Here is a 27,180-nt window from a genome sequence, read left to right on the forward strand (position 1 = left end):
CAGTGGCCTCTAATAAAGGGATCTCTAGTGAATAAAATACATGAAGCCACAGTGTCAGGAAAGAGCAGCCAAGAAATTCTGAGTAGATACCAGTTCTGATTCTGTCACTAATTTGTGCTCTCTGATCACAAACGGATCATCTCCTCTCCCCAGGCCTCCTTTTGCCCATCCCATGACGTTGTAATTCACACCTACGAGGTCTAAGGTGTGTATGTGCTTTGGACACTGTTATGCATGGTCTTCTGTCATCATGGGAGGCACCGGTGGTGGAGATGAGGGGTGGAAGGAACAACCAGAGAGAGGTCTGGAGGTGCGGGGGGCAGACCTCCATGAATCCCGTGGGTTCCAGCCTGGGAGAGACCTACTGTTGTTGGCACTGTTCCTCTGGGCCTGGGGTTTCCACTTCTCCTCCACGACAGCAGGTGGCGATCGGGACTGGTTGGAGGCAATGTTGTTCTCGTTGTCCGCTGCCAGCATAAAGAGATAGGATGTTACCCCGAAGTGTAAGAGGTCTGTGGACTACCAGACAAGAATGGGGGCATGGCAGGCGAAGGCAAACATGGCTTCTGGGACTGAGACCTGGCTCCAAATCCTGGCTCCTCCTTACACAGGTATTTTATGTTTGTGAAGCCTCATTTTCTTTTCTTTTTTTAAAAAAAGGTTTTATTTATTTATTTGCACAGAGAGGGGAAGGGAGAAAAACATCAATGTGTGGTTGCCTCTCACAAGCCGCCCCCGCCCCCGCCCCCGCCCCCGCCCCCGCCCCCGCCCCCGCCCCCGCCCCACTGAGGGCCTGGCCCATAACCTAGGCATGTGCCCTGACTGGGAATTGAACCGGCGACCTTTTGGTTCACAGGCTGGCACTCAGTCCACTGAGCCACAGCACTGTGGGCTGAAGCCTTATTGTCATCATTAGGAAAAACAAAGATCATCGCACAGATGTAACACAACTGCTGGAAGACTAACAACAGACAATGCAGGGAAAGCACAGAGCACAGTGTGTGGCACAGATGCAAAGCTGGAATAAAGGCTGTCTCCCAGGAAGGGGCCCAGGCAGGAAAGAGGAAGTGGTTGTTTCTGGCAGAGGATGGAAAAAGAGAAGCCGCTCTTGTTCGGTTTCATCTTAGAATGTGCCACAGCCCAGACTACATCGTGTGTCATCTCCAGAACTCCCAGCCGGCCTGCAGAGAGCGCCGGTCAGCCCACTTCACAGGTGAGCAGACGCAGGCCCTGAGAGGTAAAGCGGTTCAAAGAGATTAGAAATCAGGTGAGGCCCCTCCAAAATCCTAAAACTGTAAATGCCTGCAAAAAAACTGTTTGCTGCGTGGGAGTCCCATGCCTCTTGGTGGGGGTCCTGGGAAAGTCCCCACGCCTCTCCTGGCCGTGGTCCTCCTCAATGTACTTTAACAAGGGACTGGGAGGATGATCTGTGAGGGGACTTTGCCTCTGGTAACCCCTCACCTCATCTATCAGTTTATCCAGCTGAAGAGGGAAGTTGCTGAATCTGGGTCCTGGCCTAACATCGTGACTGCAAAGCCCTGGGCAAGTCACGCAGCCATTTTGTGCCTCAATTTCCTTATCTGTAAAGTGGAGCTGATACGGACACTTAACTCAGAGGGCCGTTGGAGGGTTAAATGAGCCGGTACGTGCAAAACGTTTACACTGAGTCCTGCCACCAAGGAAGAGCTGCAGCAATGTTCATAGTGATACTATTTTGAACCAGCGATTCCATTCTCTGAGCCTCAGTTTCCTCATCTGTACAGTGGGATAATGTCAGGGGGCTCAGGGGCTTGTTCAGGAGGTGGGATGAGATAACCATACCTGACAGAAACTAATTGCTCTCTAAATGTGAGCGGTCTCAGCATCGTTACCGCCAAAACGGGCTCCTGAACTGTCACCAGAGGCAAGACAGGGCTTCCCACAGCAAAGAAAGGGAGCTTATTAGCAGGAATTACCTTGTGCCAGTCAGCAGCCTCTTAACGAGATTGGTGTTATTCGAGGCTGATCCCCTTATCAGCAGCACCGTGAACTGCGCAGATCGTGACGTTTAATTTCTCTGTATGGAGTCAATCCTTTAATCCCGACTCAGCCTGGCTGGGAATCAGCCTGGCTTTGCACTGGAGTGCCTCCCGCATTCTCTGCCAGCACTGGACCAGAACAAAGCAGCCCAGAGCTCTTCGTGGAAAACAAGGGGAGATGCTTGGGGGGAGGTGGGGCCACCACAAGGTGCAGCCTTCATTTGCATTTTAATGGCCTCTGCCCAACTGCCTGAGGGATGTGGAAGCCCAGGCACCCAGGCTCTTCCCTAATTAGCCTCAGCTTCCCGAAGCAGGCTGAGCAGCAGGTGCGGGGCTGGGGCTGGAGTTTCGGGGGAGGGGGAGGGAGCTGGGTTGTGGGTCTCTCAGGCGGCGGTCCTCAGCAGCCAGACTCTCCCCACTGCTGTCACCATGCCTCATCAGGTCAAGACTAAATGGCCCGAGCTGGCATTCAAGGCCTTCCCTGGCACGGGATGGGTGCTGGCACGGGGAAGCGGGTGGTGTGAGACAGGTGAAGAGGAAACCCTGGTGTGAGGGGGGCAGCTGGAGACGGCAGGTTTATGTGCCCTCGTATCAGAGATGGAGACGCTCAGAGAGGGGGACGCAGCTTCCTGCCGGTGGTCACAGGCCACGGGGGCACACCAGAGGGCTGAACCCCCGCCTTGGCGGCCAATCCAACTCCATCCTGCGTTTAACCAGTCCATCGGAAATACGTGATCGGCTTCCCCAAGTCACGCGAATCAGTGCCTAGTGTACATCAGACACCCCATAAATATATGCTGAATGGATGAATGAATGAATGAACGAACGAACGAACGAACGAAGGGAGAGGGGTCACACTAACAGAACAGCACCCAGCCTAAAACAGAGTCTAGTCCTGCACCACTCTGTGCCAGTCAGGCCAGGCCTGGAGGATTACATGAGATTTGTAAACCTAAGAGAGATACAAGCAGTAATCATAAAAACAGCACGAACAGCAGCAGCTACCATTACTGAATCACCATGTGCACCTCACATCATTCATTTCCAAGCCTCCAGAGGGTTACTGAGGAAGGGCGCCGGGGCAGCTAGCTCCTCCCCTAGGTTCCTGTTTCCCTTCCTTGGGCTGTGGCTCTGGGCATCTTTTTTTTCCTGCCCCTGGAATCAGTGTGTCTACGACACGTGTCACCTGTCATCTAAAGTGGTAAAGAGGGAAGTGTGCTTCTTTCTCCGCTCCCTGGTCACAGGGAGAGGGTTCCGAAGACCCAGGAGAGGATGGAGCCACACAAGGAGGGAGCCAGAGTCCCTGAATTCACCCTGTGCAAGGCCACCCAACCGGGCTACTCACACTAGGCTGTGATGCAACTGAGAAATGCGTGTTTACGTTAAACACTGAGAATTGGGCATTTATCTGTTACGGCACATGGCGTCTCCTTGACTGACACAGAAATCAGACTAGAGACGGAGTGCTCCTGTGAAAAAACCCGAAAACCAGAGGTATCGTCTGAAGGCCGGGCGGTCTGGAGCCAGGGCGTTAACACTGCACGCTGGGCAGATGGTGAAACAGCGCGTAAAAAGGTGGCCTGGGCAGCAGACCACTTCCTCCTCTAGCTCACAGCAGGGGTCCTGAAAGTGGGACCACAGCCTGGGGACTCTTCAGAAATGCAACTCCTAGGCCCCCACACCCCACCTCAGACCCGACGCACAGAACCCGAAACTCAGGCCGGGGGGGGCAGACACCCGTGCTTCCCCCATCCACGCCCTCCGGGCAGCTGCCTGTCACCTCTGTGCCGACATGGGGTGCAGGCCCAGGCTGCCCGGGCTCAGCCTCCCCGCACGCACCTCCTGCCTCTGCCCACCCTGACCTCAAACCATGCTCAGTTGCCCTCCTTCATGTCTCTTTCCTGGTTAGCTCCTACCTGGTTTTTAGGCTCAGGCCAGGAGCCAAGACTTTCCAGAAGCCTCCTTCAGCTCTGTGCCCACTCTCTCTGCTCTCCCTGAGCCTGCTTTTCCCAGAGCAGACAGCTCCCCTCTGTGTTATAACGGACTGAGGGGCTCCCTGGGGGCAGATCCCAGGTCCTGTGACCCTTTCCTAGGAAAGTGGCCTTCCCTGGGGTCCCAGGCTGGCTCCGCCACCTCTGCCTTTTGCCTTTTGCGGGGCTGAGGCGGGGGAGGGGTGGGCCGCTGGGTCTCCTACCTGCGTGGGACTGCATGTGCTCCAGCAGGTTGTTGTAGAACTGGAACTGGATCCCACAGGCGCCGCACGTATAGGGTTCTGCAGAGAGAAGAAGTCACTGTTTTAGCGGCAGAATGACCCCGGACGCCTTCCTGCTGGGCTGCGCGCAGATTTGGAACTGGGAACCCACACACACACTGGGGCTTTGGGCCCAGCCTGATCTGCCCCTGTCCCTAACTAGTGAGGGGGAGGCTCAGGGAAGGAAGGATCAATGGAGAGAGGAAGACGTGCAGATAGAGACTGTCCAACGCAGTCAGGCAGCCATTTATTGAGTGCTTACTGTGTGCCAGGCACTGTTGTGGGCACGGGGGATGGGCTGGAGGAGGGCCCAGGCACTCTCTCAGGCAGAGACCGTGTCTTACCGGTTCCACAGCCCATCTGCCTGTGCACATCACTGTTTGCTGAGTGAACGAATGAATTAATGTATGAATGAACCCAAAACAAGGTGAGGGACACAGAGGAAAGGGAGGAGGAGAAGAAACGAAAGAACAGGGTCAGATGTGGAGAAAGCCACAGAAAAGCAAGAAGCAGGATAAGATGCGGAAAGGGGAGGAGAGAGGCGGAGGGCGGGACGGAAGGGAGGAGGAGAGCAAACAGGAACGGGAACGAGTGTGCCAGTGGGCCTTTGCCTTTCGTCTCTGTCCCCAAAACTTGAGTTAGTGCCCAGCCGAAACAAGGGAGGACGAAGGGGTACCAAGGAGAAAGGGCAGAGCCAGGTAGAGGCTGGCTGACACTGGTCCTGAGGCTGCTGTGGAGCGCAGGACAGGAGGTCTGCTTTCCTGCCAGGGCTGAGGGGCAGAGGCAGGCTGCCACTGTCAGGGCTCAGCCTCCCCCCATCCAAACCCCTCCACCCACCTGGGGCTGGACCCTCCTCCGGCCCTGCCTGCCTGGGAGGGCGGCCCGAGGTCAGATGCTCTGGGGAGGCCCTGAGAGCCGTGGCCACCGGGTTCATTCCCTGCCTTGCCTCGCCCTCTCCAGCCCCCCGGTGGGACCATCACTTACTCTGTAGGAGAGGGAAAGTATTGGAAATCAGGGGACTTGCAGTTTCTGCAAAAGAGAAACAGTTTAGCTAGGTCTCTTCCACTTCTGGTGCTGAGATGACTGTCATTGCTTCCATTTTTAATAAATGGTGAGCCAGGTGGGGCCCTCCAAGGGGGCGCGGCGTCTGAGCCAGGCTCACATCCTGGGGTGGGCTTGGGACACCGGGCAGGGCCAGATCAGCCAGGGCCACCCCTCTAGGACACGCTCAACTTTCAAAACCTGAGTGCACAGAACATAACGAGGAATGGACACGCGGGGCTGCCCACTTCAGCACGGGAACCTGCTTCTAGGTCCCGGCACCGAATGGGGGTGTCTGGCCCCACACAGCAGAGCAGCTGCAGTGAGGGCGGCGCTTTTGAGGGCTTCCGCCTGCCGGTGCTTCCCCCACACTTCCTGGTGTTGTGGGGCGGTGGGGGGGGGGGTGGTCTCAGAGCAGGAGGTGGCAGAGTGGGGCCCGACGGACTAGACTGGAATTCTGACTCCACCACATATGAGCTGGGGACGTGGGGCCACAATCCACCGCTCCTGGGCCTCTGTTTTCTCATCCAAAAAGTAAAGGTAACACAGACCCGACCCTCCTCCTGGGGCTGGGGTAAAAATGAAAACAGGTAAGACACAAACAGCTCTGAACACATGCCGGGCACATAGTAAGCTCTCAATAAACGGGGGCTGCCCTTCATACTGTGGGTTCCCAATTCTGAGTATCAACTCTGGGGGAAGGAGAAGCAGGGGGTGCAGCCTGGCTGGCTGAGCAAAGGCTCCGGGAGACCACAGTTCCAGTCCCAACTGCTTATTCCTATGTGGTCTTGGGCAAAACTCCATCACTTTTAGGCCCTCCTCTTGGAGATGCTGTTGGATTGCATTTTTCAAAAGGGTGAAGGAGCTTGGAAAAGTCAACATGCTCTCTACCATTTAAGGGATCATGTCAACATTCTTGGGGCTCCCACACCACATCTCACTCCCTTGCTCAGGGCACTCATCAAATCACTTTATTTATTTATTTTTAAAGATTTTATTTATTTCTTTTTAGAGAGGAGAAGGGAGGGAGAAAGAGAAGGAAAGAAACATCGATGTGTGGTTGCATCTTGCGCGCCTCCTACTGGGGACCTGGCCTACACCCAGGCATGTGCCTTGACTGGGAATTGAATTGGCGCCCCTTTGGTTTGCAGGCTGCAATCAATCTACTGAGCCACACCAGCCAGGGCTCATTTGATTTACTTACCAAAAAAAAAAAAAAAAAAAAGAGAGAGAGAGAGAGAGAAAGAAAGGAAAAGAAACAGCCCACTGAGTGAGTGGGTGCATAATCTGTGCAGGACACTTGCTGAATGTTCACCAGCTCCGGGACATGTGGGCTATTCCCACTTTAGAGCAGAGGAGAAATGAAAAGGCTAGCCCAAGTCACCAGTTCACAGGAGGTAGAGCTGAGGTCGGAACCTCAGATGAAGAGGAAGCTGAACCGCAGATTCCTGCACAGAAACCTCCACATTCAGGTCTGTGCTCCCAACTGTTTCATAAAACCCCAGTTTGATTGACAGTCAAACTGTATCTATCATTTGTCTACACCCATGTAGTACCCATGATATGCCAGGCACAAGCTGAAACCTAATAACGAAACTGCAACTATGTAAAAGAGTGTGTGTGTTACTTCAACATGACCAGTGTCAGAATTCTTTTCCCTTCCTGCCCTGGCTGTCACTGTGCAGACCACGTTGCTGTGCCTTTCTTGGACAGAGGCTGCTGGTGACCACCCACGGCCCCACCTGGCTGACTCCAGTTCTATCTTGGGGGAGTGGCTTTCGGCTGCTCTGTTCTAAGGCACTCTCAGTCCTGCCAGGGTCCTGAAGATGCAGCCACCAGGGGGCGCCAAAACACTACCATGAACCTCAGGCAAATCTTGGGCTGGTCGTGGGGACTCGAAGGGAACCTTTGGATAGTCCTGAGTCCAAAGTGGGGCCGGAACTCAGGGCCTCGAGCTATTAGACCACAGCTCTCTCTACTGTACCCCCTTTGCCTCTCCTGGACAAAACTGGCTACAATATTTACCATAAAAACACAGAAACGGCTCTTCTGGCCAACCCTCTGGGGCCATGTGAGTACATGTTGCAGACTGTGGGGAGGGGCAGTTCCTCCCTCCATGGAAAAAAGACGAGGGGCCACTGTCCCCAGCAGGCCCTGGACGCCCAGAGGTATGTCCCTGGAAGAAAAGGCCCCTGGGCTTCTGCCCATCCCTGCCTGGCCTCCTCCTAATTCGCAGCCTCCTCCCAACACCACCGTCTCACCTCACGGAGACCCCAACCACAGAGCACCTGCCGCCGCCACTGCGGGTGGAAGCAGATGGAGACAGTGGCCTCAGCACAGGACACCTGTCACAGGGCACACTCACCGCTGGAGTTTTGGGAACTGCTATTCGTCTCTTCAAAGTGGTTTTGTGCTTTGCTTTCTACTCTCCGACTGAAAGCGCTTTCTGCTGGGTGGGGACAGGAGAGAGCAAGAGAAAACAATGGTGATTGATCAGCACTAGGTCCAAAGCAGAGGGCAAGCCAGAGGTGGCTCAGAGGCTGCAATACCTGGGCACCGCCCAAGCCTCTGGTCTAGGGAGGGCCCAGGGCCCTAAACCAGAACTCCCAGATCCTCAAGCTCACCTGAGTTGCCTGACACCTTGTTAGGGCCCCAGGAGACCCCCCTAAAAGTGCCCAGAGGGGGTGGAGATCCAGGCATGGCGGGGGGCAGATGTGTGGGCGACCAGCCCAAGAGCACACAGATGAAATCCAGCCAAGAGAGCAGGTGGAAAATGGGCCTGAGTCGCCCACCAGTGGCCCCTGGGGAGCCACAGTTGTGACACTTAGTAATTTAGACCTGCCCCCCCCCCACCCCCCTGCTAGTTCCTATGCCAGATTCTGCTGTCTTGGCCCCACAACAGAGCAGGCAGGATGACAGACTGTCTCCTGGCAGAGCACGTGGGCCAGACAGCTAATGCCAGCTCCACATGCCAAGCGGTCCCTGGGCGGCAAGGAGGCGCCCTGGAGAGAAGGTGAGCCAGGCAGAGTGGGGGCAGCCCCACCCCTCAGGAGGCCAGAGACCAGGTGAGTCTGAGGGACTAGCTCCTGAGTGACTTCTTGGGCGTCTCCACTTACAGGTGGCACTCGCAGTGACTCACCCTCTCCCAGGCACTGTCCAGAAACCGTGGGGGGCAGAGATAGCCTCCAAGCGGTGGAAAAACACCAATTTAGTGCCCACCCCCCCTCCCCCCCTCCCCAGCTGCAGAAGGTACTGAGACAGAGCATCCAAGCTGGAAGGTGACTCGACTTTTCCAAGTAGCTCTTGGCACAATGGGGATGTCGGACGCTCCAGGAGATAAAGACTTCTGGAAACAAGTCACTTTGGAATAAGCGGCTGGCCCAGCCCCTTCGTTAAGGAGAAAGAGAAACAACTTGCACAGGGATATCAAAGGCTCTTGAGAAGTTCAACCGAAAAGAGGCCCATTTTCTTTTATTTAACTCAGCCATCCCAAACAAATGTAGCCACCAAAGCCTATTTTGTTAAGTATCGGATTCCTTAATACCCCTTGAAAAATGGTGACTTCAGGAACCCACTTTGGGAAATGCCATCATCACCCAGTCCACCGCCCCTTGCCAGCAGAGCAAGTGCTCTGACTGTGGGGGCCAGGGTTCCGGACGATTGTTGGGGTGACGGGAGAGGAAGCCAGAGGCAGCCCCTACAGGCCCCGCCCCATCCCCCGGCCCCAACAAATGCCTCCCGCTGCAGCGCCTTTTGACAGAGGCTGCCTACACCGCCACAGGGATGAGGCTCTCGTGTCTGCAGAACGCCTGGGCTGAGAGCTGCATGTCTGCTTCCTTCAAGGTGTCATCTTTAAATTGGCAAAGACCGACCCTCAATTCTTTGCTTGAGGGGGAGGGAGCTCATTTACTGAGCACCTACTGCATGCCAGGTACTGTTCCAGGCGCCTTACACTCACGTTCTCCCTTAATCCTCCCAATAGCTCTGTGAGGCCCCCTCTGTCACTTCCATTTTACAGGTAGGAAAAAAAAAAGAAAAAGAGAGGACAGTGAGGTTGGCAAGTTCCTGGGGCTGAACATGCTGCTAACCCTCTCAGACGGCAGAACGAGGAGACTTTGTTCTTGAGGCAGAAGCTTCTTTTTTCACAAGCGAGTCCTTTCTCCATCTTGATCCTTGTATGTGCAGGGGGAGGCTGACCCCTCTGCAGAGGGTTTTTGTTCAGCCTAACCCACTTACTGGTAGAACTTAGGACAACTAAGGTAATAGTTTCCTGTTAACTCAGTTCCCAATGCAAATTTTGATCAGTTCTCTCTGCCACAGGTACCTCTGGCCACAAACCAGTGGGGCTATAGCGTAGGCGAGGTCCCACGCACAGGCCCGCACACCCACACAAGAAGGGCTGCCCATTCCAGCACAGTGAAGGTGACGACGACTTGCAGCTCTGCCCACATGTACCTGGTAAACCCAACCCAAAGTCTTCCAGGTCACATAAAGGCAGCTAGAAGCAAGTTCCATAGCTTGCTGGATGCTTACTTGGGGACACTGAAGTCCAAGAGCTGATACAGGCCACACAGCCCCTTCCAAGCAGTTCCCTGCAGAAACTACAGATGTAAAAACTCCCAGTCACAAGGTCTGGAGTGAAAAGTAACATTTGAAACCATGATCCCATTATTTAGTTGAGGCAACATCTACCACCAGTCAGCCTATGATGATCGGTCCATTTCTAGAAAAATGTAATGGCTATTGGTTTTTCTCAACACAGTACCTGAAAATCCATTACATTCAAGGTTAAGTACTTACTTTCCTTTTGGGACATCTAAGCATAATGTCTTCAAACGTTTTTAAGAACCATATCCTTGTCCAACAGTACCCCCCTGAACCAAAGAGTAATGGCAGACACAACTAGTCACTTGGCTATATCACCAGTCCAATTGACTGGTTCATTGAACTCAGTTTGATCGCTTGTATATTTAATTGAGGGCTGTGGGCCTCTTGAAAGTAACTGGAAAGCCCTCATGGTTCCAGAAGGACCACATCATCATTCTACCCTATAGCCCCGCCCCCCATATCCAGTCACGTGGCCCAAAGCTCGTTCCACCCAGTTATGAATCAGGATTCCTGGTATCTGGTATGCGGCACACAATGCGTCTTATCAGTTTTCCTGGGAGAAATGCTGCTGTGAACCTATTACTGCCTGTTCGCCCTTCTGAGGTCTGAGCACCCCTCTGCACGGACTCGGAAACATAGGAGCTGGCATCCGCTGGTTTCCTGCTGGGCTATGGCGCATGGAGCGATTTCACGGGTAGTATTAGGTAGAGGGAGGCCGAGAGAACAGAGTTCCAGGTCAGCCACTCTGCTTCAAGGAGAAAGCTCTTCATAGAAATGAGGTTTCAGATTGGGGGATGCAAATTCATGCCGAGGGGCGAGGGGCGAGGGGCGAGGGGGTCCAGGCAGGTGACATAAATGGATGAGCTGGGCTGGATGTGAGACAGACAACAGTGTGATCACAATGAGAAATGCCACCTGCCACGTGGCTACTGTGTTGAGTAGGCAGGAGGGAGTGGTGGGGACTGTGGACAACTGGAGAGCACATGCTCTATGGAAGGAGGCAGCTGTGGCTTGGCCCCAAGCCAGTTGTTGCCCTGCAGGAACGTGGGCCCAGAACTGCCAGATCTGACTTGTCAAGGTCAGCTCAGAATCAAGTTTTACATAAAATTTCCTAAGGTTCGAATGTTGGCAAGTAATTAAAAACATTTTTTAAAAACACCTTAGGCCATAACTTGGAAAAAATAGTCTCCTGTTTAAAAAACAGTTTGTAAACCATCTTGTACAACCCTCTGATTTAGGATAAGAAAACAGACTCAGAGAGGTTAGGTGGCTCGTCATGGCCACAGGGCCAGACAGAAGCACAGCTTGGACCCAGATTCGTCCCAGGGAACTATGGGACCCCCACTCTTGCTCTTGCAAGGGAACAATGACCCCAGGCACAGCTGTGGCAGGTGGGTGAAGGGTAGGGAGTGGAGGAACTGTGGGGTGACAGAGGCCATTGGTACCTGCGGTTGCCTTGCTTGCCGGAGATCCTGAATTTGGAGTGCGGAACGTCTGGGTTTGGGTGGCTGGAGGGGTGCGGTGTAAGAGGGTGGAGCATCGGACCACAGAGGCCGAAGCTTTTTTCCCCGACTGGTTCGTCTGGGTCTTCGTGGCCACGAAGCGTGGAGACGGGGATACCTCTGGATGTGAACACTCAGAGCCCGTGTCTGGATCGTCCGGTGGCTCCCACCCGGGGGCGGTACCTGAGAGGGTCACGCTCTCAGTCCCCAAGAGCTCTTGGAGCTGGCCAAGTAAGTGGCTTCTCATGCCACAGACCCCCATGCTCAAGGGCTGAAACCTCTTTTCAGTCCACAGAAAAAGTACGGGAGCCTAGAACCTTTCCCAGCTTCTCCTCGAGGGAAGCCTATCTCACATGTTATCCTCCCGTTGGCCCCCAGGGTATAAGGCAGACAGGGATGCAGAGGCTTGGAGAGGTCCAGGCACCACTCCAGGGCACAGAGCAGTTTGGGATTGAGCCAGGACGGATCTCCCAGGCTCCGAACTCATTTCACTCAATAGTTTTGCACCATCTGTTGACCTTCTCATAGGGAATATTATCAGACGGGAATCCCTATCTGGGCTTTCACCAGGAAGGGAAGAGTTTCAGACAGAATGGCTGATTGCTCTTGTAAGAAATACATGAGATATTTACACATGAGAGATATTTAAAAATAAGAGAACACAGCGGTCCCTCCTTTCTGTAAAGTTTAAAGTTTAACTGCAGCAGAACATTCAGAGAATATAAGGATTCAAAAAAATTAACCGTGCCACCAAGAGGAAGAAGAGATGGGGCGGGAGTCTCCCTTGAAACTTTTACTAGGTGAGGGTGGGGGTAGAATGAATTTGCGGCAGATGGGAGCGCTGTACTCAAAGGCTGGTGGAAATGAATGGGAGACAAGCTGCAAGAGAGTCTCATTTGGGAAACCCTCCTCCTGGATTTTGGTCTTAGGAAGAGAAGTGGACTCCTTATGTTTCTGGCCACGATGGAGCAACTGGTGTAGGACTAGCCCTCCTCCAAATTCAACTAGAAAGCAGGACAAAATACATGAAACAACAGCTTTCAGGCCCTGAACAGAAGGAGGTGCAGGGACTGCGAAATCCTGAAAGGAGACCTCCCACGACCTCTGTGACACTCCCGCTCTCTGCCCGCAGAGACATTCTGGGCTGCAGCCCAACGGTGAAGCCCAGAGGAAGTGCTGTAATCGCCCTGAAAGGAGGAGGCGGTGATCAGAGACCAGGGCTTCTAAGACAACCGGAAGTTGCAGGGCAGAATAACAAAGGAGAGAATCAGGCAAACAAACAAACAAACAAAAAACCCCACCCCCACCCCCACCACCACCAACCAACCCTCCAGAAACGTGCAGAGGGACTCCCAAAGTCTTTGGCTAAGTGCCAAACTGATCTGCACAGAGAGATCCTCTGCAAAGCCCAGCTGCCAACAGCTGTTGGGGGGCTGTGGGCTAAGTCAGAATTCAGAGGGTGCACAAGGTTAGAGGATGTGTGAATTTCTACCTGCCAGAAAGAAGACGTTGCGGAATAGCCTGGGCATTCAGTTGAGACCCAGAAGAGCCATGCATTAGAAGGGTTATTCTCACCCTGACATAAAGACTACAGCAGTACCCCCTGATCCAAGGGGGATACATTCCAAGACCACCAATGGATGCCTGAAACCGTGGACAGTACTGAATTGTAGATATACTATGTTTTTTGCTATGCATACATATTTGTGATAAATTTTAATTTTTATATTAGGCACACTAAGAGATTAGCAACAAGAATAATAAAATAGAACAATTACTACAACATACTGTAATAAAATGTGTGTGAATGCATTTGGGGCCATTATTAAAATAAGGCGTATTTGGAACACACACGCTGTGGTAATGTGACAATTGATCTGATGACCAAGATGGCTACTAAGGGGTGGGAAGTTATTCAGCACAGATAAGCTGGACAAAGGAATGATTCGCATTCTGGGAGGGGTAGAGAGGGATGGCACAAGATTCCATCATGCTACTCGGAACACCACACAACTTAAAACTTATTAATTGCATTTTTATGGAATCTTCCATTTAATATTTCCTTTTATTGAATATTTTTATTTATTTATTTTTTAGAGAGAGAAGAAGGGAGGGAGAAAGAGAGAAGGAGAAACATCAATGTGCAAGAGAAAGGCTCAGTCTTGTGCGCCCTGGCTGGGCATCAAACTGGCGACCTTTTGGTTCGCAGGCCGGCTCTCAGTCTGCTGAGCCACACCAGCCAGGGCATCATTTAATATTTTCACACCACGATTGACTGTGGGTAACTAAAACCATGAAAAGTTAAACTGGGCATAAGAAGGGGTTACTGTACTCCAGACCTGCACCAACACAGCTTAAGAACAAGCCTTTGAAGTATCAAGGAAATCTGTATTAACTGCCTGCCAGAACAAAATTCAACATTTTTCAAAGAAAGATAACAAAATCCAGACACTCAGCAACACTGCATCCACAATGCGCAGCACAGAATAAATATAGATATTCATCAAGCGAAGCAGGAAAACGTGAGTAATACGCAAGAGGAAAAGAACAGTCAATAGAAACAAAAGGAAATGACAGGGATAATGGAATTAGCAGACAAGGACTTTAAAGCAGCTATTATAAATATGCTCAAAGATTTAAAGGATAACATGAACATCATGAAGAAAGAAATGATGTAAAAAGGAACCAAGTGGAAATTACAGAAATTAAAAATATGACAGCAGAAATGAAAAATTTACTTGATAGATATTTCTAATGGAAAAAAATTAAGACACTGTAGAAGAAAAGATTAGTAAACTTGAAGACCGAGTACTTGCAACAATCCAAACAGAAACACAGAGGGAAAACAAGGCTGAAACACTGAACAGTGCCTTCGTTGATCTTTAAGCATCATCCAACAATCTAACTTCCACATAAAGAAAGTCTCAATAGGAGATGACAGATAAATCGAGAGAAGAAAAATACATATAGAAATACTGACTGAAAATTTTCCTTGATGAAAAATATCAACCACTGATCCAAGAAGCTCAATGATCCCCATGCAAGATAAACCCAAAGGAAACTGCACACCCCTAATCAAATTACTAAAACCAGTAATACAGAAAAATATTTAAAATCACCCAAAGAAAAAAGATATATTAAGTATAGAATAACAATCAGAACGGTCTTTGACTTCTCATCAGACACAACATAAGCCAGGATATGAAAGAATGACATTTGTAAGGTGCTGGGAAAAATTCTCAACCCAGACTTTCATATCCAGAGAAGACATCCTTCAAAAGGTAAAATAAAAACATACTCAGTTAAGAATATTTTTCACCAACAGACCTAAAATATAAGAAATGTTAAAGTACTTCAGGGAATAAAGGAAATTAAAATTTATACAAAGAAAAGTACAGATAATAGTAAATATGTGAGTAAATACAAAAAGTATTTTCTCATTTCTTAATTACTGTAACAAATAATTGACCGTTTAAAGCAAAAAAGAATAACTGCTGGGTTTATAACTTATTTAGACTTATATGTGCAAGTCTATGTATGATATATATGTATGATATTAAGACTTATTTGTATGATATAAGAAAGAACAGCACAAGGGACAGGGGAGTAGTAAATGGAAGTATACTGATATAACGTTCTCACATTATGTGTGATATGTTATATAAATTCATGGTGGACTAATACACTAAAGATACATATTATAAACGACAGAGCAATCACTAAAGAAAAAGAGGTATAGGTATAAAGCTAATAGAGAAAATTTTTTAAATTCTTGATTAATATTAAAGAAGGCAAGACAAAAAAAATGAACAATAAGAAATGAGGCAAACAGAAATACAACAATAAACTTAAATCCAACCATATAAAAATATATTAAATGTAAATGGATTAAAAACTTCATTTAAAAGGCAGAGATTGCCCTGACTGCTGTGACTCAGTGGGTTGGGTGTCATCTTGCAAACGGAAAGGTAGCATGTTCAATTCCCGGCCAGGGTACATGTCTGGGCTGTGGATCAGGTCCCTGGGTGGAAGTGTGCAAGAGGCAACCCATCAATGTTTCTCTTCCCCTTGTTCTCTCTCCCTTCCCTTTTCTCTAAAAAAATAAGTAAATAAATTAATTAAAAAAAAATCTTTAAGAGGCAGGAATCCCAGGTTAGATAAAGGAGTAAGAACCAGCTATATGGATGCACTTCAAATATAAAAACACATGTAGATTAAAAGAAAAGAATGAAAAGAGATATACCATGAAAACACTAATCCTAAAAAAGCTGCAGTAGCTATATTAATATCAGAATATGCAGATTTCAGACAATGAGTATCACCCAATATAAAAAGGGCATTACTCAATTTTAAAAGGATCGATTCATCAAGACATAATGATCCCAAGTGTGTGCACCTAAAAAGAGAAAAACAAAAGCTTCAAAATACATGAATGAAAACCTGATAGAATTAAAAGGAGAAACAGCATATTTACAATTAAAGTTGTAGACCTTAACTCTTCTCTCTCAGTATTCAACAGAACAAGCCTTTTTTTTAAGCCTGAAAAAGTCTAGAGATTTGAACAGTATGACCAATCAATGTAACCTAATTAACACTCAACTCAGGGAATTCTCTTTTCAATTCATTCTATAAGGCCAGCATTACTCTCATAACTAAGTTAGACAAAAAGACATTACATGAGAAGAAACGTACACTGTGGGTTGGAATGTAAAATGGCCTAATTGCTTTGGAAAATAATTTGGCCATTGCTTAAAAGTTAAACATACCGACCATCTGATCCAGCCATTCCACTTCCAGGTATTTACCCAGGAGAAATGAAAGCATCTGTCCATACAAAGACATATACTGAAGTGTTCACGGCAGCTTTATTTGTATTAGTTCCAGACTGGAACGACCCAAATGTCCATCCATAAGTGAATACGGGAAATAGTGCTATCTACACAGTAGGTCCTCAAATAATGTAATTTCGTTCATTGTCCTTTCATTATAACATCAATGAGATGTTGTAGGAACTTAACTCCTGTTGCACCAATTAGCCTATGGTAAAACTGGTTTTGTTATATGCCGTCACTTAAAATTACAGAACCTACTGACGACTTAAAAGTGAGGACTTACTGTATCTAGACACTGGAATACCAGTACCTATCAACGAATAGGAATGAAGTACTAATTCATGCAAACACAGATGAATCTTAAAACACTTGTGGTAAGTGAAAGGAGCCAGACACAAAACCACACACAATAAAAGAGTACATATTGTAAGATTTCACATATGCAATCCTCTAGAAAATGCCAAGTAATCTATAAGCGATAGGAAGCAGATCAGTGCTTGCCTATGAATGGGGAAGTGGTGAGCAAGGTATTATAAAAGGGCACAACGAAACTATGGGAATGATAGGTACGTACATAATCTTGATTATAATGATGGTTTCATAGGTGCACACACAGGTCAAAACTTACCAAACTGCACACTTTAAATACAGGCACTTTATTTAAAATCTATATATAAAAAATTATGACCATCATTAACAAACCACTAATTGAATATAAAGCACTCTGCTAATCCTAGTTCTCCAGTTTCTAAGGGATCTGCTTTGGGAGTGGTATTAAAATCCAGGTAAAATTCTGGGGAATTTCAAGTAAGGTAATCAGAAAACATGTTCTTGAAAGCAAATTAACTCTACAAACTACCCTAGGTCTTAAAGTAATTGAAATAACTACTCAGGAAAAAGAAGCTTCAAAGAAATAAGTCATTTTTCTGACAAAAAAGAAGTATCCCAACATTGTAACCTTCTCCAGTTTGACTGAGTCTTAATGTGTTTTAATAAAGTATAGGCATAGTGACTTATTAAAGAAACAAAAATCCATGTGATCACATTATCATAATAAAAGATAAGAATCATAGAAGCACCTCAACAGATGTAAGGAAAAAACATGGAACACCAAATTATAATAAAAACTTTCAGTAAACTAGGAATAGAAGGTAACTTCCTCAGCTGACACAGGGTACCTACTTCAGCTAACACAATACTTGATGATGAAAAACTGAACCCTATAGTTGGGAACAGGCAGAGATATCCACTCATTTCATCTATTCAACATAGTACTGGAGGATTCTAATCAGTATGGTAAGGAAGGAAAAATAGTAAGAATAGGTTGGAAAGAAATGAAGCTGTCTATTAGTAGAGGGCATCAGTATGTACAAGGAAAATCCTAAGAATCTACAAAAAAAAACAAACTATAAGAATAAGTGAATTGAGCAACATTGCAGGTTACAAATTCAATATTCAAAAGCAATTGTGTTTACATGTACATAACACAGTAATGTCAAAAAACATGAAATGCTTAGAGGTAATATAACAAAATATATGTAAGACCTCTATGCTGAAAAGTACCAATTACTGCTGATAGAAATTAAAAGACAAAAATATTTAGATATACCATCTTCATGGACTGGAAAACAATATTATTATGTCTCTTCTTCCCAAATTGGTCTATTGATTCAGTATAATCCTAAACAAAATCCCAGTGAGATATTTTGTAGAAAATGGCAGGAAGACTAACATTTATAAGGAAAAACGAAGTTCCTAGGATAGACAGGTTTTCTTTAAAAAGGACAACAGTGAAAAACTGAGAGAATCTGATTTAAGGCTTACTATAAAACTCCAGTAAATGAGACCACAGACAAATAAATCAATGGGACAGAAATAAACTCACTTATATATTCAATTGATTTTGAAGGAAGGTCCCAATGCAACATAATGAGGAAAAAGTAATCTTTCCAACAAATGATGCTGGAACAACTAGATGTCAGTATAGAATAAAATGGATCTCAACTCATACCTCTCATAAACTCCTAACTTGAAGTGGATCACAGGCCTAAATGCAAAAGCTGAAATTTATAAAGCTTCTAACAGATAATAAAGAGGAGAGTATCTTCACCATCTTGAGGTAGGCAAGAATATCCTGGGTAGGACCCAGAAAGCACCAACCACAGGAAAAAATTAATAAATTAGATGTCATCAAAATGAAAAACTGCTCATCAAAAAAGATACTGTATGAAAATCAACAGGCATACCGAAGACTGGGAGAAAATATTTACAATATGTGTATCTGATAAAGGCCCTGGACCTAGAATATATAAAGAACTCTGACAACTTAATAATAAAAAGACAAACAACTCAACCAAAAAATGGGCAAAAGACTTAAACAGTTTCCAAAGCAAAATAAACAAATGACCGATAAACAAATGCTTACATCATTAGTCATCAGGAAAAATACAAATTAACATGAGATACCACTATACACTTTCTAGAATAACTAGAATTAAATAGCCCATTGTCACCAAATGTTGGCAAGAACATGGAATCTGTGACTGCTGGGAGGGTAAGATACTCTCCCCTATGACCTAGCAATTCTACTCCTTGGTATTTATCCAAGAGAAATGAACACATATGTCCACAAAGAGCCTTGTACAAGCATTTTCATAGCAGTTTCATTCACAATAGCCTAAAACTGGAAACAACTCAAATTAACATGCAAATGGCTGAAAAAACTGGTATTTTTTCATACAATGGCTCAGTAGTCAAAATGAATGAATAATTGATATATATATGACAACATGCATGAATCTCAACAATATTTTGCTGAGTGAAAGCAGCCAGACACAAAAGAGTACGTATTATGACTCCATTTGTAAGAACTTCTGCAGTCAGCCTAGGTCCCTCTGGACATTCTCACCAGACCCAGGGCCTCTCGAGGCCTGGCCCTGGGCACCACTTGAAGCTGTCAAATCCAGACACTAATTCCACACAGAATCCACGGACATACAAATCTCTGGATCCAAAGGCCACTGGAGGGGCCATTCGTCAGCCTTGGAAAATCAGTCCTCTTTTGGATCTGGCCTAAATCTCTCATGTTGTAATTTAAACATAGCTGACCCTAGAGTCCTCAGACTGCAGTGAATAATAGAGAAGAAAGATTTATTCAACAGACAGATGCAGAAAGACATAAAATCAGAGTCCGTAACAGACAGAAAAAGATGATGAGAAACAGAGAAACCATGGACAGCTTTTCAGGAGAAAAGCCCCTAGAAGTTTAGGAAGAAATCAGGGTGCAAGCAATGGAGCCCTTCATGCTGTACCATCGCATGTGCTTCATGGTTAAGAGAATGGGCAGGGAGCTTGCCTTCCAAGGTTCAAAGCCAAGCCCCCCCTCCACTTATTGACTCCATGACTGTACTCAACTTGTTTCAGGAGTTTGGGGGAAGAGCAGAAGCAGCACTGAAGGCACCCTCCAAAGGCTGAAACCTCTGCCGGGCTGAAACTAACAAAGGTTAGTTGCAAAGGCCTTGTAACTAATGCCTAAGTGCATTCTGGGTAGCATCCTCTCCAGGTAGCAGGGCAGATGCCCACACACAGCTGCCAGTCCCGGCCCATGGAGAGAGGAAACCCCAGAGGGTCCAGGCCATGGAGCTCAAGCCCAGCCACAGCCCTGATGACAGCACCAGCACTATTAGTGGGTCAAATGGATGGGTCGTCCCTACCAAGCAGAAACTGTGTCCTTTCCCCTCTGCCCCCGCCACCGCACAGGACCCAAACATGTGGTGGGAAATGGATGAGCTGTACACCCCCAGCCTCAGTGGCAGGATGGGTTCCTCTATTTGGGCAACCAACTAGGGGGTTTGGAGAGGCCCAGAATCCAGACCCCTGGGCTGGAAAGCCCTCAAGAACTTGTACAGATGGGAAACCTGAGCCCAGAGAAGGGAAGTGACAGGCGCAAGGTCACCCACCAGTCAGAGGCTGAGTGGGACAAGAAGTCTAACCCAGTTAGGGACCTCGGATTGGAGCTCTCGTACACGGGAGACCCCTAGCCTCTGCTGCTCTGCCCAGCAGGGAGGACTTCCTGGGGAAGCTGCCTGCACTGCTCTCTAAGCTCTGGACACCTTCCCGCCTACCCAAATGCCCTCGGGGGGCCATGTGCCTGTGCTGCTATTATCAGGGCTTCCCAAGCGTCATGGGCCTCCCCAGACAGTAGGCATCTGAACCCCCTGCTGACCTCGCATAACCCCTCCCTGTTTCTGGACCTAAGCCTCCCCATCCAGAGAGTGTGGAGTGGGGTCCACACAGCTCTATCGGGACAAACAAAAGCAGGGGTACTCCCATATCCACCCCTAAACGTCCGCTCTACCAAGGTGCTAAAGTCCCGCCCCTGTCAGGACGTGGTTGAGGACTGAGGGCCTCCTAGCTCATTGTATGCTTGGGGTTGCAGGAGGGAGCCGCTCTAACACCCAAAAGTGGAGCTGGGAAATCAGCAGCATCGGGAGAATGGAAGGCCACTGTGTCCCTGTGGGAAGTGTCCTTAGAACCCTTTCCCTTCTGGGTCAGGTGAGGAGGGAGAGACTGGAGGCCCGAGACAGGCCACGGGCCAGGCAAGCCCATGACCCCACTGGGATTGACACCCAAGGCTCTGAGCCCTGGTGAGCACCCCTTCCGGCTCCCTGCCCTTTCCACCGCTCAGGGCACACAGGGAGCTTGCCCGCCGGTTGGCCTTGCCTAGCCTGGGTTAGGTTCTGCATGGGTTCAGACCGAGGCTGCGTCCCGTTCTGCTGGCTTTGGGGGTGAGGATTCAAAAGCATGATTTGGAGGTGCTTAGAAGAGGTGGGGACAGGACCACTGAAGGACCTGGATGAGTGGTACCCACCCTGAGTCCACCGAGGGAGGATTCGGGCTTTCCCGGCTTAAGCGTGGGGCTCTCCCACCTATTCTAGCTACTGGAGTAAGGCGGCCCCAGAGCACAACTGGACACGAGAGAGGCCCAGACCAAGCTCACCTTTACTTTCACCCTCCTCTAGCAACGCCCCAGAGCCTGGGCCTGTGGAAGGCCCACCCCTTCCCCAACACCAAAAGGTACTCACTGATGGGGGCGTGTAAGGCCACATGCTCCTGGTAGGGCGTGTAGTACTTGTACTGCTTTCCACAGAATTCACAGGTGTAATTGCCGGTTTCTGTCCAAGAAGGAAAAGAAAGTGTGGGACTAGGCGCTCAGCTCCCATCCAGAAGCAGCAGCGTGCTCCTGCCCCCCAAACTCCCCCTCATTCTGGGACAACAAACTGGAATCGGGAGCCCACTTGAATCAACTACTACTTGAGTTCAAGTCCCCCAGCTCTGCCATTTGGAGCTGTGTGACCTTGGGCAAATCTCTTAACCTCTCTGTGCCTCAGTTTTCCTATCTGTAAAACGGGGATAATATAATAGGACCACCTTATAGGATTGCTGTGAGGATTAAATTTATATGTCAAGTGCTTAGAACAGTACCTGGCACACGCTGTTCTCCTTCATCGCTCCACCCCCAGGCCCCGGTGCTCAGGAAATGTGTCGACCCAGGCTGACCTCCAGCGCTACCCTCTCTATCAGCCCCTTTGCCCTGCCCTCGGCAATGGCCACACTTGGGTTCCCTCAGCTCCAGGACCTTCCCCTGCCCCCAAGCACCCCTCCCACCCCCCAGCAGAAGAGGTCACTTCTTCCTCTCAGGTCCCACCAGACTTTATTTTTACCTCTCTTTTGGGTCTGCCTAACTTCTTTCTTCTTAAAAATTTCTGATGTAATATTGTTCACTGGGGGAAAATTATAAAATACTGATAAATACAAAATTTAAAAAAATAAATGAGAAATTTCAATCATCTACAATCCCCAAACAAAGAGTAGCAGCTACCCCCTGGGTAAACGTGCACCTTGCAACGTACCCCAGACCCCACCCCTCACTTCCATTATACTGACATCACCTGTCTGGCTCCTGCGGGCCCTGAATTAGCAGCCCTGATCTATATCCTCTTTGTAACCTGGTGCATTCAATCGACAATACTTTGTGGACATCTTGCTCAATCAATAAACTTCGATCTCTACTGCATTCATTGGCTGCATGGTTCCCACTGGACTTTAGAATTTGCTGTGCTAGTCTCCTACACAAGGGGACAGATTGTTTCAAAAAAATTTCCCTTATATATAAAAAAATACTGTGATCCACATCCCTGTAGAGATTTTTGCACATTTGCTCATTATTTCTGCACATCACTGCAAAGTAAAGATTAGTATGCATAATTTTTTCACATTATTTCCAATGGGATAAATTAAGGGTATGTGTTTTTAAGGCTTTTGATAACCACAGCACCAACCACCTGTCAAAAGGTTGGGCCAATTTTTGTCTCAATCAGAAAGATGTGAAAATGACTGTTTCCATACACTGAAGCACACATTAAGTATTATTATCTTCTTACACTGTGAGTGATAGGGGAAACTATAACGCACTGCTGGTTTTATTTTCCACCTCCTTGAGTTGTAAGGAAATTGACTATTTCTCAAGTTTAATTGCATTTTTTCTTTCAGGACTTTTTTGTGTTTACCACCAAGGTTTCTATAGGCATACTTACCTTTTTTAAATAATTGCTAAGAACTCTGTAGATTAGGATACCAACATTTTGTTTTATATGTTAGTTACAAGTATTTTTGGTTAAATTGGCTTCTTACCCTGTTTATGGTTCTTCTTTCTCAATATAGAAGTTTTGAAATTTTTGTAACTGATTCATGAACACTGAAAAACATCCATTTGCTATCTGTAGGCTTCAAAGTTGTTAGGTTAACCATATTAATTATATTCCTATATAATCTTATTTGTCTACTCAGGAGATCCAAATCTTCACTGTGAACGACCCTTTGTTATTAACATCACCCTGTTCTGTGGCACAGTGCTTCTCACTCAAAGTGAGGTCCCCGGGGCCAGCAGCATCAGCATCATCTGGGAACCTGTTACAAATGCAAATTCTTAGGACTTAACCAAGACATATTGAAAGAAAAACTCCAGGGATGGGTTCCAGCAACCTGTGTTTTAATAGACCCCTTCAAAAATTCTGATGCATGGGAAAGTTTAAGAACCACCGCTCTAACATTTAATTATACAGTTTTATTAGTTCGCCTGCATTAATGTTATTAATTCTTCGTAATTACTTTGTCAGATCCTCCTTTCTACTTGTTTGCATGTGCCTGAAGACATTTCCCTATACTTTCATCTGTTAAACAATACTGCCAGCACAAAATGTGGAGCAAAAAGAGTCATGGTTCCTGCCATCAAGGCACTTACAGTCTGGAAAAGGAGACAGAAAAAATTACAGAATCATACAAACTTAAAGCTGCAACCACGGTGGGTGCTCTTAAAGGAGACATTTACAATGCTAAGAAAATTTTAATAGGGAATTCAATTTAGTTAAGGAAGCACCAAAGAATTTCCTCAGAAAGAGAAAAGATAATGAATTACCTAGGTATGTCTCTAATAAGCCATTAATAATTGAATTATTTTAAATTACCCTGAGAATCTTTGTCTTCTAATAAAGGAGATCATTCCATTTTTCTCGTATTGCTATAACTGGCTTGGTTTAACTTGTGTTATGACTTTTTTCCCTTATGCTCCACCCTTCTGGTTTCCTTAAACTTCAGTTGTTTGATGCATAAACTGTTTTCTTTGCCTTTCCATTATTTCTCCAATATATTGTTTTGGGCAGTACATGTGTTCCTCTAAATGTTATAATCAAGCAGGAAATGATATGTTTATGTCTCTTACCACTGAGAAAAGGAGTATAACAGTGCTCCTCAAACTTTAGCATGGGGTATGTCCAACCTTTTGGCATCTCTGAGCCACAGTGGAAGAAGACGAGTTGTCTCGGGCCACACATTAAGTACACAAACACTAACAAAAGCTGATGAGCAAAAAAAAGGTTTTAAGTAAATTTCCAATTTTGTGTTGGGCCGCATGTGGCCTGTGGACCACGGGCTAGACATCCCTGAATTTGTTACAACCCAGGATGCTTGGGCCCAGCGCAGAGGTTCTGATTCCACAGGTCTGGTGTGGGAACTGAGATCCACTGTTGTGAGTACGCTTCCAGGAGACACGGAGGCTGCTGCCCTGGGGACCACACTGTGAGGAGGGCTAGTTTAACCAACCTTTCCTGTATCCCCCAGTATTCCTTCCATCTTGCATTTTTTAAAACTCACTTTCACTATTTTATTCTAAGCTTTGTCTTGTGCACTCAATTTTACAATCAGATCTACAATATTTTAAACTGACTTCTAGTTTACCTGGCTTTGGTATTCACAAGTACTCTTGTACTGCGAATTATTTCCCATAATTGAGCCCTTAAGTGTGCTCCACCACTCAGTTCCTTGGAGTACAACTTCAAATAATTTCTTGAAGATGAGTACATAGGAGATACAGTATGTTTTTGAGTCCTGGCTTTTTCTTTACACAGACACCACAATTTGTCTAGACATAAAATTCTCAGATTACAACCTTTTCCCTTCAAAATTATATCATTACCTTTGTCATTTAGTACTGCAGAGAAGACTGAGGCATGACCACGGTGGATTCACTTGTATGTAACTTGTTCTTTTTATTTCTAGATGGCCACATAATTTTTTTCTTTAGATTTATAGTTTTGAAAAGTCACTAAGATTTGTTTAGTTATGGGTCCCTTACATTGACTCTACCTGACATATGATGAGCTCTTAAATCTGCATATACAGATCTTCCTTCAGCTGAGCAAGTTTTTCTTCTATTATATCTATGACGTGTTGTTTCTATTCCACTGGTACCTCATCATCAATTACCTGGAGCTACTTCCCCATTCTCCATATTTATCATGATTTTTTTCTTATTATCTCATCTGTTCACATATGTCCTTCACATCATTAATTCCATTCCTGTAGGTCAACTCTGCTCTTTACAGAAAACATGCTCTTTAATCGAAGTCTTAGTTCTGTTCTTGTATTTTCAGCTTCTCTGCAATCCTTCCTCATCTTGCGCCCCTCTTTGCCTTTTCATCTTATTCTGTTGCTTTTTCACCATACAGCTCCAGGCTCCTTTTTCACAGGGTTCATGCTATGGACTGAACTGTGTCCCCCATAACTTCAGATGTTGATGTCCTACCTCCCAATGTGATGGTATTTGGCCAAAAGTGATCTCAACAGAACCCAACCATACAGGCATCCTGACCTTGGACTACCAGCCTCCAGAACTATGAGAAAATAAATTTCTGTTAAGCCACCCATTGTTAAGGCAGCCCAAGAGGAATAAGACAGGTCATATAATCAATTGTGGCTGTCAAACTGAATTTTCTTCCAGATTTTGTGGTAGACCATTTTCAGAGGTATGCTCTTCCCCCGGGTCTCCTAAGTTCTCTTTTCCTTGTTATATGGAATTTCATAGTTCCCACTGCTTGTTTTATTTATTTTTCAAGTGAATCTTCCTTATCCACACGTAAAAACCAAGTAACCTATAAACGAATCCAGACTTACTCTGTTTCAGTAGACACGAATGAACTGCTCTGAATCTTCCCATTATCGTGCTAGACCATTATGGTAATAATTCTCAGGTCTACAGCTGGAGAGCAAGCTGCCACACAGGACCCCTTACACCAGCTCCTTCTGGCAGGACTCCTTTCCTCCTTCACGCCTTTGGCTTCCTCCTTAGGTCCCCAATCCTCAAATTTGTTCAGCTGATGTGAATGTGGAAAGGCATGCTTCCTAGCATGCACTGCAACCAGGTTTCCAGCCCCCGCTTCCCTGACCTACAATAGCTATTTGTGGCAACTAGTCCCTTCACAGTGTTCAGTGCCTTTACTGGCTCCTCTTATTCTACGCATTATTTTTAGGGTTCTGTGGCACTGGCCTGCTTAAAAGAAGTGGCAGAAACCCAAGAAGTCACATTCTTATCTTGCAAGGCAGTTCCTGAGTGGTAACAAGGGACAGCTTCACACTATTCTAGTGGCCTCCCTTTCATAACGTCAAGCTTAATTTTCTCAATGCAATTCCCTACTTTACGTCATCTGTGCTAATTCCTCCCAGGTCCTAGCACGGGTCGTCTGTAAAGCTTAGTTACCGACACATAGAACAAGTTTCATCTTGTTCTGCACCTTTCTGGGTAATTAATAGGTACCACTTATTTCGTGCTTCCATGTCAAGTGTCAAGGGCTAATTCCTTTATAAATATAATCTCAGCTAATCTCCATGACAATCCTGAAAGGTATTTTATTGTCATCACCCCACTTTTGAATTAGGGAAACAGTGGATTAGGGGGATTACAGAATTTGCAGGATGTCACACAGGGATTAAGGGTAGAGCTGGGATTCACATTTGGGATGGCTCTAAAGCTCTCGTGCTCAACTATCTCTTGGCAGTGCTACCCATTTGTGACACCCTGAATAGAAGCCAGGTGCTGGCTAGACACTTTATGCATTCATCCTGCAGAACAGATGGACATTCTTGTCCCCAATGCACAGATCAGTCAGAGGACACTCACGAGAGTATAAGCAGCTAGTGAACTGGTGACGCCAGTATTCAAACCTAAGGCTGTTGGATTCTGAAGCTGATTTTCCTAATTACAATGCTCGGTAAGAAATGGGCAGGCAGTGCTATGCTGCGGCTCCCTGTCCTGTATCTGTCTACTTGTGTCCATCATGGAACATGTCTGATTCACATCAGGGTTTTCTTCTAGTCTACCTTCAAGCAGTTTTTGTGTTGAGGATTTCATCATTTTCTTTATCGTCAAGATTATTTTGATGTTACTGTTCATTGAATGTTTACTATGCATATCACAAACAGTGTGCTAATCACTTTACAGATATTATCACATCTGCAGTTTCCTGAGTGCTTTAAGACTAAAGAGAAAGCAGAGAATCATCCCCTATGAGGAAGGAGGAAGAGGCACAGATACA

The 27,180-nt window shown here is 46.8% G+C and overlaps 1 protein-coding gene across 1 annotated transcript in view; it reads right to left on the bottom strand.

Annotated features, from left to right (window-relative positions):
- Window positions 1-27,180, bottom strand: part of ZNF618 (zinc finger protein 618) — a 159,658-nt gene that overhangs the window by 3,411 nt on the left and 129,067 nt on the right. The window contains exons 9-14 of the mRNA XM_054584496.1: window positions 21,976-22,035; window positions 21,337-21,426; window positions 11,364-11,603; window positions 7,676-7,759; window positions 4,213-4,290; window positions 366-467 (exon numbers count right to left, since the gene is read on the bottom strand). Of these exons, the coding sequence (XP_054440471.1) occupies window positions 366-467; window positions 4,213-4,290; window positions 7,676-7,759; window positions 11,364-11,603; window positions 21,337-21,426; window positions 21,976-22,035 (654 nt within the window). The remainder of the gene's footprint in view (window positions 1-365; window positions 468-4,212; window positions 4,291-7,675; window positions 7,760-11,363; window positions 11,604-21,336; window positions 21,427-21,975; window positions 22,036-27,180) is intronic.

Source organism: Pteronotus mesoamericanus, unplaced genomic scaffold, assembly GCF_021234165.1.
Source record: "Pteronotus mesoamericanus isolate MK-2021 breed Mesoamerican mustached bat unplaced genomic scaffold, CSHL_Meso_final contig_78, whole genome shotgun sequence".
Lineage (NCBI taxonomy): Eukaryota > Metazoa > Chordata > Mammalia > Chiroptera > Mormoopidae > Pteronotus > Pteronotus mesoamericanus.